Source organism: Palaemon carinicauda, chromosome 29 (genome assembly GCF_036898095.1).
Source record: "Palaemon carinicauda isolate YSFRI2023 chromosome 29, ASM3689809v2, whole genome shotgun sequence".
NCBI classification, from domain to species: domain Eukaryota; kingdom Metazoa; phylum Arthropoda; class Malacostraca; order Decapoda; family Palaemonidae; genus Palaemon; species Palaemon carinicauda.
Window position 1 is genome coordinate 89,340,148 of NC_090753.1, and position 15,378 is coordinate 89,355,525.

A 15,378-nucleotide genomic window follows, 5' to 3' on the forward strand; every position below is an offset into this window, starting at 1 on the left:
CCAGAGGGTAGCAACCAACGCCAACCTTGTCCCTTCGTGAGAGGCGAACTTCTGCAGTACCTTGTTGACTATCTTGAATGGAGGGAATGCATATAAGTCCAGAAGAGACCAATCCAGTAGAAACGCGTCTATGTGGATTGCTTCTGTATCTAGGACTGGAGAGCAATAGATTGGTAACCTTTTGGTCAACGGGGAGGCAAAGAGGTCTATGGTGGGTTGACCCCAAGTAGCCCAAAGACTCTTGCCCACGTCCTTGTGGAATGTCCATTCCGTGGGTATCACCTGACCCCTCCGACTGAGACAGTCTGCCAAGACGTTCAAGTCCCCCTGGATGAATCTCGTCAACAGGGAGATGCCTCGATTTCTTGACCATAAGAGAAGGTCCCTTGCGATCTCGAGCAGCGTGAAGGAGTGCCTCCTTGCTTGGAGATGTACGCCAAAGTTGTGGTGTTGTCTGAGTTGACCTCTACCACTTAGTTTCGAAGAAGCTTTCGAATATCATCAAGGCCAAGTGGACTGCTAATAGCTCCTTGTCGTTGATGTGCATGCTCTTCTGACTTGAGGTCCACAGACCCGAGCATTCCCGACCGTCCAGGGTCGCACCCCAACCCAAATCCGACGCGTCTGAGGACAACACGTGGTTTGGGTTCTTGACTGCTAGGGATAGTCCCTCTCTCAGACTGATATTGCTGTCCCACCATTTCAGGCATGCCTTTACTGGTTCGGAGACTGGGAATGATACCGTCTCTAACGTCTTGTCCTAGTTCCAGTGAGAGGCTAGATGGAACCGGAGAAGCAGAAGGTGTAGTCTCCCTAGTGAGACAAACTGCTCCAGGGATGAGAGAGTCCCTACGAGACTGTTCCAACTCCTGACTGAACAAACGTTTTCTTTTCAGCATTAGTTGGACTTCGAGCAGGGCTTGACTGCGAATCTCCATCCCCAAATATAGAATAATCTGGGATGGGATCAGTTGGGACTTTTAGGTTGACCAAAAGTCCCAACTCCCTGGCCAGACTCAACGTCCAATGTAGATCCTGCAGACAGCGAAGACTGGACGATGCTCTGAGAAGCCAGTCGTCCAAGTACAGGGAGGCTCGGATCCCCGATAGATGGAGGGATTTTGCCACATTCCTCATGAGCCTCGTAAACACGAGAGGCGCAGGACTGAGGCCAAAGCACAGGGCTCGAAACTGGTACTCCACATTCCTGTAAACAAACCTCAGAAACGGTTGGGAATCCGGGTGTATAGGAATGTGGAAGTATGCCTCCTGAAGGTCGAGAGAGACCATCCAGTCGCCTTCCATAAATGCTGTCAAGACAGCCTGGTAGACTTCATCGTGAAGTTTGTCTTGACAAAGAACACATTGAGCGCACTTGCCTCTTACGTACTACTGCAGTGAACATGGCTGCCAGATCATTGGAGCCATCCCTGAGGGACTTGTTCCTGCAGAGAACGTGGCTGTCAGATCATTGGAGCCATCCCTGAAAGCCTTGTTTATGCATGACATAATTGTACAGCAAAACTTCAAACGCTCGAAAATAGCTCTTAAGTCGACCTGTAAAATCTTGGAGCGTCTCATGGCCAGGCGCCAGGGAGAGTCTATGAGGTTTGAGAAGTCTATCTGGGCAGAGGCAGGAACTTCCAAGCCGAGAACTTCTCTCGTGTCATATCAGACTCTCGCTCTATAAGCCAGCTTAAAAGTAGGGAAAGCAAAGGCTGTCTCCCCCAAACTCCTCCTGGTGATAAACCAGTCGCCTAGCAAATGTAAAGCTCTCTTAGAAGAGCGAGAGAGCACTAGCTTATAAAACAACGGCTTCGAAGTAGCTAGGCCTAGTGTAAGCTCTGACGTTTAGGCGAACGAGGAGCAGCAGTTACAAAAAGATCCGGACAAAGATCCTTAAAAATCAGCATGATTTATTTAAAGTCCATAGAGGGCTAAGCAGCTTTAGGCTCCTCTCCGTCTGACAGAGTCCTCAAGGGAATATCAGTAGGAGGGGGAACAGCAACTTCCTCATCTAACGGAACCTTGTCCGACAATAGCCAACTCTCAAGCAAGGGAGAGACCTACCGTGGTGGCAATGCTTTACAAGCAGAGTCCACACGCACTGGTGTATTAGTAGTGGACCAGGACGCAACGTCATGTAACTGCTTGACAGTCTGCGAACTGTCAACAACAACAGGTGCGTGAGGACGCACAGCGTCCACTCGAGACTGCTTTGACCGCCTAGTCTGAGCAGTCAAAACAACTCTAGAATGCGGAGGTTGACGCTCAGCGTCAAAACAAGTCAACGCCGATTGTTGGCGAACGTCCTGAACGTCAACAGGAGCATCAGCAAGTGGCCTAACGTCCAAATGTGGCTGAAAATCCATACGAGACCGCATCAAGTGTGGTTCTAAACAACCTGACTGACGTGACTTGGCTACACCAACGTCAACAGGACGCACAAAGGAACGTTAGGGTGGCTGAAGGCCAGGATCTCGATGAGATAAACGGCTAGGCTCAACGGACTTATCGGCAGAATAGTCTTCCATAAGGGAGGCAAGCTTATTCTGCATGTCTTGCCGTACAACCCATTTAGGATCAACGGGAATGGTTGCGGTAAGAGACGAGGGTAACGTCTGTGACTGCAAAACCTTGCCTACAAAAAGACTCTCGGAGTCTGTGTTACGCTTTTGTTTAGGCGGCGAGCAGTCTTCCGATGACTGCATAGGGTCAGAGCTGTCCTAATAGTTAAAACCAGGACGCTGGACCTGTCCTGAAAGGACTGACTTTCGCTTAAAGGGCCTCGAAACCTTGTTCCACGGTTTCTTATGCGAAAAGCCTTCGGATGACGAGGAGAAAATCGTCTCTCTCGCCTTATGGTAGGGGTGATCTTGGTAAGATACACCTGATACCATAGAGGGAACGTCTGTTCGCTGATCAAGGCCTCTCGAACCCATAAGTCGTACGACATTACTTCTCCCCTGGACTTGGGAGCTTGCAAGAGGTCCCGGACTAGGCGAACGACAGGCACGAACAGACGAACCCTCGGTCGCAACACTGATAACACTTTGCGCAATATCACTTTATCACTACGATTTTCTGTTTTGCACTTATTTCACTGAAATCGAATTTTTTAACAACTCACATTAGGTATGAATAAAACTGATTTCTACCTGAAGCACGCAATTCTACCCTCATCAAAAGGTTATAATTGCGAAATCAGTCGTATAATGTAAGCACATTAATACAAGCAAAAAACAGTAAACATATTTTAAGATAAAAAGATCAGTGGCTGGGGAAGAGACTAAACACTAGTTCATTCAAAACTACGTTTTCAATCTCTCACCGTACAGTGCCTTGGGACGAGAATAAAAACTAAAAACGTTTAATCCTTTCTCCCCGTACAGAGACTAGGGACGAGAGTAACTCGAGAACAACGTTACTCGCTTAGGACGAGAATAAAGATCGGAACGTTCTCTCTCCTCTCTCTATCTCTCTTGATTTCGCACCAAAGAGAAAAGCCCACTTACGTTTCGTCAAAAAACAGGTTATTTGACCAAAGGATAAAACTGAAAGGTTTTTCAATTAAAAAGTTCCTTTAAAATAGAATTTAAAACATTTAAGCTTTGAAAGAAGAATGAACAAAACGTCAGTCGATTTACTCTTTCTGCAAAGTGAAACCGTGATACTCTCTCTCTCTATCGTAACGATAGAGCGCAAACTGCATAGCATAAATAAACTAAACGTTAGTTCATCTTTGAAACAGTACGAAGACTATTCAAAGAAAATCTTTCATAAAATATCTACTAAAAAATATTCATTAATAAGTTTTAAATCATTAGCTCTGTAAAAGTTATTTACGATTGAAAGGGCTCAACGTTGTTTAACTTCGGTTTCCAAGTTAGGACCGCCTACTCTCAGGAAAGGTCGCATATAAACAAATCATTAAAATTTATCTTGATGTTTATTATAAATGGAAAGCTAATCGAAGAGGCCTAATAAAGGCGGGTGAGATATAAAAAAAAATATAGAGGAAAATCTATATTAATTTATAACGTGATAAGATAATTGCTAAAAGCCTAAAACACATTTCCGTACTACGGGAAGGGTCGGCCATTTAAAAGTCAAAGGAAGTCCAAAAAACAATACAAAGTCATCAAAAATTAAATCTATCCAAAAACGAGTTCAAGATTTAAGTTGAAGATAAAACACCTGCACTGCGAAAGCTCAAACCAAAATGAAGTACTTCACCAAATATGTTGAGAAAACTCCAGGTTCTACAGCGAGTATTGATACGTCTTGTCGTCAACGTCGACAGAGAAGAATTGAAGGGTTTGTTTACATGCAAGAGTGGTATCTGGCCGACAGTTGGCGCTGGTGGGCACACCCGCAACCTTCATAGCGATCGCTCGCGAGTTTTTTGAGTGTGTTTTCTGTCGAGCCACAGAGTTGCAGCTATTATATATTCACCGGCTAAGTTAAATATTTAAAATTGTACTTTGCTATACAGTAACATTTATTTGTTTAACTAATTATCATCATCAATATTCACAATGAACAAAGATAATAAAATTATCATTAGAAGACAAGTGAAAGGATATATACAAATTTAGATTAGGCATGGATGTTTTTCAATGCTAGAAAAGCAAGTATCAACAATACTTCCAACAAGGAGAATAGAAGGAAGGCTTACCTGTCCTGTTAAAAGGCTGAAGACAATTATGCCTAAAGACCACCAGTCGACACTGTGATTGTATTCTTCGCCTCGTAAGATTTCTGGCGCTGCAAGGAAACAAAATCATTCTGTCAATAAAAGTTTATAAGCCCAAGCCTGCCCAGAGAGAAATATCAAATTTTTATTGATTTAAAGTGAATTAAAACTCTTAGGATACAATTGCAGACTTGGTGCGTCATCCGCTCATGTAGCTGTATAGAAAAGCTATTTAGCTTTCTAATGCAATTTTCAGTCTCTTGATTCCTTTGTTAGTTAGGATCCAAAACATCAAAATAAGTATGATGTCATTGTTCACCATAAATATGTTTGTAAACAGCGATTATGTATGTCATGGCCGGTTTCACCAGAGGGTTAATAAAGCAAAGACTGATGCTTAATAGGTTACATGAAATCACCATTAGCTAAAGGATAACGTATATCCTTATACTGGTAAAATATAATTTAATTTTCAGCTTGAACATCACATAAATTATGTTTGGTTTAAAATCTAAAATGAAATGGCCTTCAAGTCCCAAGCTTTTCAAATCAAGTGAAAAATAATTAATTAAGTTTTCTATTACTGGCATTCAGTGTATGGGAATTCATATAGTCTTACAACAGGCCTAGTTAAAAATAACGAGTTTGTGGTGATACAAACATATTGTTCATGAAAAAAAATTCAGAGGGCATATGTGCTAGACATTACACACACTGTGCTTAAAAATTATTGAAATTCAAAAGGATAAATGTTATGAAATACTGTACGGAATTTACCCATAAACTGCAAAGTTCCACATATAGTTGCAGTTCGTCCTCCATAGCTCAACCATTTAGCTAATCCAAAGTCGATGATCTTGATGTGACCGTCAACATCCAACAAAATGTTTTCCATCTTCAGATCTCTATAGATAATTCCAGCATTATGAAGAAAATCTGGAAAGGCAGTAAACATGTTGTACCTCTGTCAAAGAATTTTACATTTTTTTTAAAAGTATTCTTACAATAATTCAGTGTTAAAAGACATGGAGGAGTTATTTTAATGAAAGATTGTAATAATTTCCCAAGGGGTGATTAAAGATTGTCATGCATTATGTATTGTACGTAGATTAAAATGGAAAAGAGTTCATTATATTTAAAACAACAACTTGAGAAACGTAAAATATGATATTTTAATTATAAAATAAATTTTTGAATATACTTACCCGGTGAATATATAATAGCTGCAACTCTGTTGCTTGACAGACAAAAAACAGTAAAAACTCGCCAGCGATCGCTATACAGGTTGCGGGTGTGCCCACCAGCGCCAACTGTCGGCCAGATACCACTCTCTCGGTGTAAACAAAGACTAAATTTCTTCTCATCCCACTGCGTCTCTATTGGGGAGGAAGGGAGGGTCGTTTAATTTATATATTCACCGGGTAAGTATATTCAAAAATTTATTTTATAATTAAAATATCATTTTTAAATATTTAACTTAGCCGGTGAATATATAATAGCTGATTCACACCCAGGGTGGTGGGTAGAGACCAGTTAAATATGTTTACATCGTATAAGCTAAGAGTTTTTTATTTCATTTTGACAGTTATCAATATAACAAAACCAAAATAAATAGGTACCTGGTAAGGAAGTCGACTTAGACGATTACTCTGCCTTGTAAGTAGGTCTTCCTTACGGAGCCCCGCGATCCTCTTAGGATGCTGACAGACCCCCAGGAGCTGAAGTATCAAGGGCTGCAACCCATACAACAGGACCTCATCAAACCCCTAATCTGGGCGCTCTCAAGAAATGACTTTGACCACCCGCCAAATCAACCAGGATGCGAAAGGCTTCTTAGCCTTCCGGACAACCCATAAAAACATTAAAACATTTCAAGAGACAGATTAAAAGGATATGGAATTAGGGAATTGTAGTGGTTGAGCCCTCACCCACTACTGCACTCGCTGCTACGAATGGTCCCAGTGTGTAGCAGTTCTCGTAAAGAGACTGGACACCTTTTAAGTAACATGACGCGAACACTGACTTGCTTCTCCAATAGCTTGCGTCCATGATACTTTGCAGAGATCTATTTTGCTTAAAGGCCACGGAAGTTGTTACAGCTCTAACCTCGTGCGTCTTAACCTTAAGCAAAGTTCGGTCTTCCTCACTCAAGTGTGAATGAGCTTCTCGTATTAACAATCTGATAAAACATGACAAAGCATTCTTTGACATAGGCAAGGAAGGTTTCTTAACAAAACACCATAACGCTTCAGATTGGCCTCGTAAAGGTTTAGTACGAGCTAAGTAGAACTTAAGAGCTCTAACAGGGCATAAGACTCTTTCTAGTTCATTGCCTACGATCTCCGATAAGCTGGGAATATCGAAAGATTTAGGCCAAGGACGAGAAGGTAGCTCATTTTTGGCTAGAAAACCAAGTTGCAGAGAACAAGTGGCCTTTTCTGACGAAAATTCGATGTTCTTGCTAAAGGCATGAATCTCACTGACTCTTTTAGCTGAGGCTAAGCATACCAGGAAAAGAGTCTTAAGAGTGAGATCTTTCAGGGAGGCTGACTGTAAAGGCTCAAACCTGTCTGACATGAGGAATCTTAGGACCACGTCTAAATTCCACCCAGGAGTAGCCAAACGACGCTCCTTAGTGGTCTCGAAAGACTTAAGGAGGTCTTGCAGATCTTTATTGTTGGAAAGATCTAAGCCTCTATGCCGGAAGACTGATGCCAACATGCTTCTGTAGCCCTTGATAGTGGGAGCTGAAAGGGATCATCCTTTTCTCAGGTATAAGAGAAAATCAGCTATTTGGGCTACAGAGGTACTGGTCGAGGATACAGAAACTGACTTGCACCAGTCTCGGAAGACTTCCCACTTTGATTGGTAGACTCTAATGGTAGAAGCTCTCCTTGCTCTAGCAATCGCACTGGCTGCCTCCTTCGAAAAGCCTCTAGCTCTCGAGAGTCTTTCGATAGTCTGAAGGCAGTCAGACGAAGAGCGTGGAGGCTTTGGTGTACCTTCTTTACGTGTGGCTGACGTAGAAGGTCTACTCTTAGAGGAAGACTTCTGGGAACGTCTACTAACCATCGAAGTACCTCGGTGAACCATTCTCTCGCGGGCCAGAGGGGAGCAACTAACGTCAACCTTGTCCCTTCGTGAGAGGCGAACTTCTGCAGTACCTTGTTGACAATCTTGAATGGTGGGAATGCGTAAAGATCCAGATGTGACCAATCTAGGAGGAAGGCATCTATATGTATTGCTGCTGGGTCCGGGACTGGAGAGCAATAGATTGGAAGCCTCTTGGTCAGCGAGGTTGCAAAGAGATCTATGGTGGGTTGACCCCAAGTCGACCAAAGTCTCTTGCACACATCCTTGTGGAGGGTCCATTCGATTGGAATTACTTGACCTTTCCGACTGAGACAATCTGCTAGGACGTTCAAGTCGCCCTGGATGAACCTCGTTACTAGGGAGATGCCTCGATCTTTTGACAAGATGAGCAGGTCCCTCGCGACCTCGTACAAAGTCAGTGAGTGGGTACCTCCCTGTTTGTAAATGTACGCCAAGGCTGTGGTGTTGTCCGAGTTTACCTCCACCACCTTGCCTCGAAGGAGATTCTCGAAGCTTATCAAGGCCAGATGAACTGCCAAAAGCTCCTTGCTGTTGATATGCATGCTCCTCTGACTCGAGTTCCACAGACCTGAGCATTCCCGACCGTCCAGCGTCGCGCCCCAGCCCAAGTCCGATGCGTCCGAGAAGAGAACGTGGTTGGGTATCTGAACTGCCAGGGGAAGACCCTCTCGTAGGCTGATATTGTCCTTCCACCAAGTCAGACAAGACTTTATCTTTTCGGAAATCGGGATCGAGACCGCCTCTAGCGTCTTGTCCTTTTTCCAGTGAAAAGCCAGATGGAATTGAAGAGGACGGAGGTGTAGCCTTCCTAGCGAGACAAATTGCTCCAGGGATGATAGCGTCCCTACCAGAATCATCCACAGCCTGACTGAGCAGCGTTCTTTCTTCAGCATCTTCTGGATGGAGAGCAGGGCTTGATCTATTCTGGGGGCCGACGGAAAAGCCCGAAAAACTTGACTGTGAATCTCCATCCCTAAATACAGAATAGTTTGGGATGGGACCAGCTGTGACTTTTCCAAATTGACTAGGAGTCCCAATTCCTTGGCCAGATCTAGAGTCCAATTGAGATCCTTCAGACAGCGATGACTGGAAGAGGCTCTGAGAAGCCAGTCGTCCAAGTACAGGGAGGCTCTGATCTCCGATAGCTCGAAACTGGTACCCCACATTCCTGTGAACAAACCTCAGAAACGGTTGGGAATCCGGGTGTATAGGAATGTGGAAGTATGCCTCCTGAAGGTCGAGAGAGACCATCCAGTCGCCTTCCATAAATGCTGTCAAGACAGCCTGGTAGACTTCATTGTGAAGTTTGTCTTGACAATGAACACATTGAGCGCACTTGCCTCTGACGTACTCCTGCAGTGAACATGGCTGCCAAATCATGGAGCCATCCCTGAGGGACTTGTCCCTGCAGAGAACGTGGCTGTCAGATCATTGGAGCCATCCCTGAAAGCCTTGTTTATGCATGACATAATTGTACAGCAAAACTTCAAAGGCTCGAAAACAGCTGTGAAGTTGACCTGTAAAATCTTGGAGCGTCTCATGGCCAGGCGCCAGGGAGAGTCTACGAGATTTGAGAAGTCTATCTGGGCAGAGGCAGGAACTCCCATGCCGAGAACTTCTCTCGTGTCATATCAGACTCTCGCTCTATAAGCCAGTATAAAAGAAGGGAAAGCAAAGGCTGTATCCCCCAAACTCCTCCTGGTGATAAACCAGTCGCCTAGCAAAAGTCCATAGAGGGCTAAGCAGCTTTAGGCTCCTCTCCGTCTGACAGAGTCCTCAAGGGAATATCAGTAGGAGGGGGAACAGCAACTTCCTCATCTAACGGAACCTTGTCCGATAATAGCTGAGTCTCAAGCAAGGGAGAGACCTACCGTGGTGGCAATGCTTTACAAGCAGAGTCCACACGCACTGGTGCATTAGTAGCGGACCAGGACGCAACGTCATGTAACTGCTTGACAGTCTGTGAACTGTCAACAACAACAGGTGCGAGAGACCAGGACGCAACGTCATGTAACTGCTTGACAGTCTGTGAACTGTCAACAACAACAGGTGCGTGAGGACACACAGCGTCCACTCGAGACTGCTTTGACTGCCTAGACTGAGCAGTCAAAACAACTCTAGAATGCGGAGGTTGACGCACAGCGTCAAAACAAGTCAACTCCGATTGTTAGCGAACGTCCTGAACGTCAACAGGAGCATCAGCAAGTGGCCTAACGTCCAAATGTGGCTGAAAATCCATACGAGACCGCATCGAGTGTGGTTTTAAACAACCTGACTGACGTGACTTAGCTACGCCAACGTCAACAGGACGCACAAAGGAACGTTAGGTTGGCTGAAAGCCAGGATCTCGATGAGATAAACGGCTAGGCTCAACGGACTAATCGGCAGAATAGTCTTCCATAAGGGAGGCAAGCTTATTCTGCATGTCTTGCCGTACAACCCATTTAGGATCAACGGAAATGGTTGCGGTAAGAGACGAGGGTAACGTCTGTGACCGCAACACTTTGCCAACAAAAAAGACTCTCGGAGTCTGTGTTACGCTTTTGTTAGGCGGCGAGCAGTCTTCCGATGACTGCATAGGGTCAGAGCTGTCCTAATGGCTGCAACCAGGACGCTGGACCTGTCCTGAAAGGACTGACTTTCGCTTAAGGGCCTCGAAACCTTGTTTCAGGTTTCTTATGCGAAAAGCCTTCGGATGATGAGGAGAAAATTGTCTCTCTCGCCTTATGGTAGGGGAGATCTTGGTAAGATACACCCGATACCATAGAGGGAAACGTCTGTTCGCTGATCAAGGCCTCTCGAACCCATAAGTCGTACGACATTACTTCTCCCCTGGGCTTGGGAGCTTGCAAGAGGTCCCGGACTAGGTGAACGAGAGGCACGAACAGACGAACCCTTGGACGCAACACTGTAACACTTTGCGCAATATCACTTTATCACTACGATTTTCTGTTTTGCACTTATTTCACTGAAATCGAAACTTTTACTGATTTCTACCTGAAGCACGCAATTCTACCCTCATCAAAAGGTAGTAAATGCGAAATCAGTCGTATAATGCAAGCACATTAATACCAGCAAAAAAACAGTAAACATCTTTTAAGATAAAAAAAAAAAAACAGTGGTTGGGAAGAGAAGAAACACTAGTTCATTCAAAACTACGTTTTCAATCTCTCACCGTATATTGCCTGGGGACGAGAATAAAACTAAAAACGTTTTATCCTTTCTCCCCGTACAGAGACTAGGGACAAGAGTAACTCGAGAACAACGTTACCCGCTTGAACGGAACGTTTTCTCTCCTCTCTCTCCCTCCGTCTCTATCTCTCTCTCTCTTACTCTCTTGATTTCGCACCTAAGAGAAGAGCCCAATTACATTTCGTCAAAAAAAAACATGTTATTTGACCAAAGGAAAAAACTGAAAGGTTTTTCAATTAAAAAGTTCCTTTAAAATAGAATTTAAAACATTTAAGCTTTGAAAGAAGAATGAACAAAACGTCAGAATCGATTTACTCTTTCTGCAAAGTGAAACCGTGATACTCTCTCTCTCTATCGTAACGATAGAGCGCCAACTGCGTAGCATAAAAAAACTAAACGTTAGTTCATCTTTGAAAACAGTACGAAGACTATTCAAAGAAAATCTTTCATAAAATATTTATGAAAAATATTCATTTAAAAAGTTTTAAATCATTAGCTCTTTAAAAGCTATTTACGATTGAAAGGGCTCAACGTTGTTTAACTTCGGTTTCCAAGTTAGGACCGCCTACTCTCAGGAAAGGTCGCATATAAACAAAACATAAAAATTTATTTTTTATGTTTATTATAAATGGAAAGTTAATCGAAGAGGCCTAATAAAGGCGGTGAGATATAAAATATATAGAGGAAAATCTATAATTAATTTATAACGTGATAAGATAATTACTAAAAGCCTAAACACACTTCCGTCTAAGGGAAGGGTCGGCCATTTAAAAGTCAAAGAAAGTCCATACTCTCTTTGTCACCAAAAATTAAATCTATCCAAAACGAGTTCAAGATTTAAGATGAAGATAAAACACCTGCACTGCGAAAGCTCAAACCAAAATGAAGTACTTCACCAAATATGTTGAGAAAACTCCAGGTTCTACAGCGAGTAAAAGTACGTCTTGTCGACACGTCGACAGAGAAGAAATTGAGTCTTTGTTTACATCGAGAGAGTGGTATCTGGCCGACAGTTGGCGCTGGTGGGCACACCCGCAACCTGTATAGCGATCGCTGGCGAGTTTTTACTGTTTTTTGTCTGTCGAGCAACTGGGTTGCAGCTATTATATATTCACCGGCTAAGTTAAATATTTAAAAATATAATTTCCCAATATTTCACATCCATGTCTTTTCAGTCCAAAAGCTTATACAATAATTTATTTCCATCTAGACAAAGACTTCAAATTCTACTGTAACTAAATGAGATGAAAAAACAGATAGCATTCAAAGTAAATCTACAGCCTATAATTAAGAAACAAGAGGCTTGCCAACTAATAAAATAAAAATCTCATGAGTGCAGAGAGATCTTACCAAGTGCAAGTGCAATCTGTGCTAGATATATCTTGACCAAAGCTTCCGGCAGCCGTCCAAGGGATCTCCACAGCTGTTGAAGTTCCCCATAGCCGACAAATTCCGTCACTGACACAGAGGCATCAAAAGTTATCCAAGTGACAAAATTTTTATGTATGGAAATTATCATAAAGTGATTGAAACTGAAGAGTACACAAACTTATTAAAAGCACAAAAATTAACTATTAATTTTCCTTATCTGATAGATAAAGAGGTATAACACTACAAAGAGCAGCAATTTATGTGAGTCTCTTAAGTGATTACTACTACTACTACTTCTAAAGTGTGTCCCATATTCTCTAGGGAACTAGTGCTCAAGTAAATCATTCCCAATAATGTAATTTTTTATTCATAAGGGGCAACTTCTAAAAGAAGTAATAGATTTAGAACAATAGGTATTAGGTTGGCCACGGCACCAGCCACCAGTTGACATACTACCGGTAGAGAGTTATTGGGTTCTTTGACTGGCCAAACAGAATTACATTGGATTCCTCTCTCTCGTTACAGCTCATTTTTTCTTTGCTTACACATACACCGAATAGTCAGGCCTATTTTTTACACTTCTCCTCTGTCCTCATACACTTACAAACTGAGATTACCAAACCATTTTTCTTCACTCAATGTAATTGTTCAGTGGCTACTTTCTTCTTGGTAAGGGTAGAAAAGACTCTTCAACTATGGTAAGCGGCTCTTCTAGGAGAAGGACACTCCAAGATCAAACCATTGTTCTCTAATCTTGGATAGTGCCATAGACTGTACCATGGTCTTCCAGTCTTGGGTAAGAGTTCTTTTACTTGATGGTACACTTGAGTATGCTATTCTATCTTGTTTCTCATCCACTTGTTTTTTTTGAAGTTTATATAGTTTATATATGAAAGATCCAATTTAATGTTGCTGTTCATCAAGTATTTTATTTTGATTCTTCATTATTTTCACAGTTTATTTAGTTCCTTGTTTCCTTTCCTCACTGGGCTATTTTTCCCTGTTGGAGCCCTTGGGCTTACAACATCCTGCTTTTCCAACTAGGGTTGTAGCTCAACTTGCAATAATAATAATACTAGGTTGGCCAGGGCCTCAGCCACCCACTGAGATACTAACACTAAAGAGTTATTGGGTCATTTTAATGGCCATACAGTACTACATTGGATCCCTCTCTCTTGATATGGCTCATTTTGTCTTAGCCTACACATACAAAATAGTCTGGCCTATAGACTCTTTAGCTATGGCAAGCAGCTCTTCTAGGAGGACACTCCAAAATCAAATTATTGTTCTTTAGTCTTGGGTAATGCCATAACCTCTGTACCATGACCTTCCACTCTTTTGGATTAAAGTTCTCTTGCTTGAGTACACTCAGGAACACTATTCTATCTTATTTCTCATCCTCTTGTTTTTTAAGTTTTTATAGTTTATAAATGAAAGCTCTAATTTAATGTTATTACTGTTCTTAAAATATTTTATTTTGGTTTCTTATTACTTCTCTTGTAGTTTATTCATTTCCTTGTTTCCTTTCTCACTCGCTAATTATTCCCTGTGGGAGCCCTTGGGCTTATAGCATCTTGCTTTTCCAACTAGGGTTGTAGCTTAGCTTGTAATAATAATAATTAACATATCAAGAGGGAAGAGAGAACATAAAACACATATAATTCCTGAGATGGAAAACCCCAAGTAAAAATGTTGAATGACAAATATAAACAAGATTTCATATATCAAAATCAGCTTTAATTTCACCTATCCACAGCCAAAAAAATTAGAGGATTAACTATGAAGGTTCTGAGTATACTGTATTATGAAATCCACAAAAGTTCACAATAGTATTAGAAAATTATCCTCCTTGGTTTAAGGTACTTCCTGGAATTTCTCCAGTCCAAGTACAGCAGGAGGATGTGACATATTTGGGATATTTGGAAATGGTTCCCGCAGCACCCACCCCCCAGGAATGTAATAATATTTTGAAGGAAATGTACCAATGTATCTAACTAATACAATTAATGCCATAAAGATGTATCCACAAAATGCGGTAAATTATCACGGTAAAACTTATCAAGTCTAATGTTATCTCCACCCAACAATATTAAGAGGCTGGCCAATTTAGAAAGGCACATCTTAATCAATTGATACAGGAATGAGAAATTTATTAAGTGGAAAAAAATATACCCGCACAAATTAACAAATAGAAAAAACCCGATTATACTTACTGACAAGAAGCAACTTGCGTGTTTGCCAGTAGTGAATCAGTGGAGTGATGAAAGGGTGATGACTGCAAACATGTTGAATCATCACTTCCTGTTTAACTTGTCCTACAGCATCTAAACTACATACCTGTGAAACGGTATTCATTAACAAGGTACTTGAAAGTTCTGGGTGCAACAGAGACATGGAACCTAGCAGTTATAGGACTTGAATGTAGTTGCTCCAAAGCAGCATCTATAGTCAATTTTTTTTAGCGAGGCAGATTTGCAGCAACTCGTAGGGGTGCCCTTTTAGCTCGGAAAAGTTTCCAGATTGCCGATTGGTTGGACAAGATAATTCTAACCAATCAGATAGCAGGAAACATTTCTGAGCACAAAAGGGCACCACTCTGAGTCAAGTGCAAATGCGCCTCATTAAAAAAATTGAGTATAGTTACCTGTAAGTGCTAGTGTTACAAGGCAGCTACATACACTTGTCAATTGATGTACAATAGTACTGTATTGTTTTTAATAGGTGAGGACTTCAAATAATATCCACTACTCTTCTATTGCTATGCAAGTCTACGTACTGTGCTACTGTTCTGAGAGTGACTCCTTACTAAATAATTACAGATTACCTTGTTTCAAAAAATTTATCATAAAAAAATACCAATAGTTTCCTTACTAAATAAATTAATTACAGATTACTTTGTCTAAATAAAAGTTTTTAAAAGTTAAAACTAATAAAAAAATAAAAATTATAACCAAGATTTACTTTTTGGCACCACTTTTAAACATTTCTTTTGATGTATTAGCTCC

At 41.8% G+C, this 15,378-nt stretch overlaps 1 protein-coding gene across 1 annotated transcript in view; it reads right to left on the minus strand.

The window, feature by feature from the left end:
• Nucleotides 1-15,378, minus strand: part of LOC137622352 (uncharacterized) — a 69,155-nt gene that overhangs the window by 15,163 nt on the left and 38,614 nt on the right. The window contains exons 5-8 of the mRNA XM_068352936.1: nt 14,587-14,710; nt 12,353-12,460; nt 5,474-5,632; nt 4,679-4,767 (exon numbers count right to left, since the gene is read on the minus strand). Of these exons, the coding sequence (XP_068209037.1) occupies nt 4,679-4,767; nt 5,474-5,632; nt 12,353-12,460; nt 14,587-14,710 (480 nt within the window). The remainder of the gene's footprint in view (nt 1-4,678; nt 4,768-5,473; nt 5,633-12,352; nt 12,461-14,586; nt 14,711-15,378) is intronic.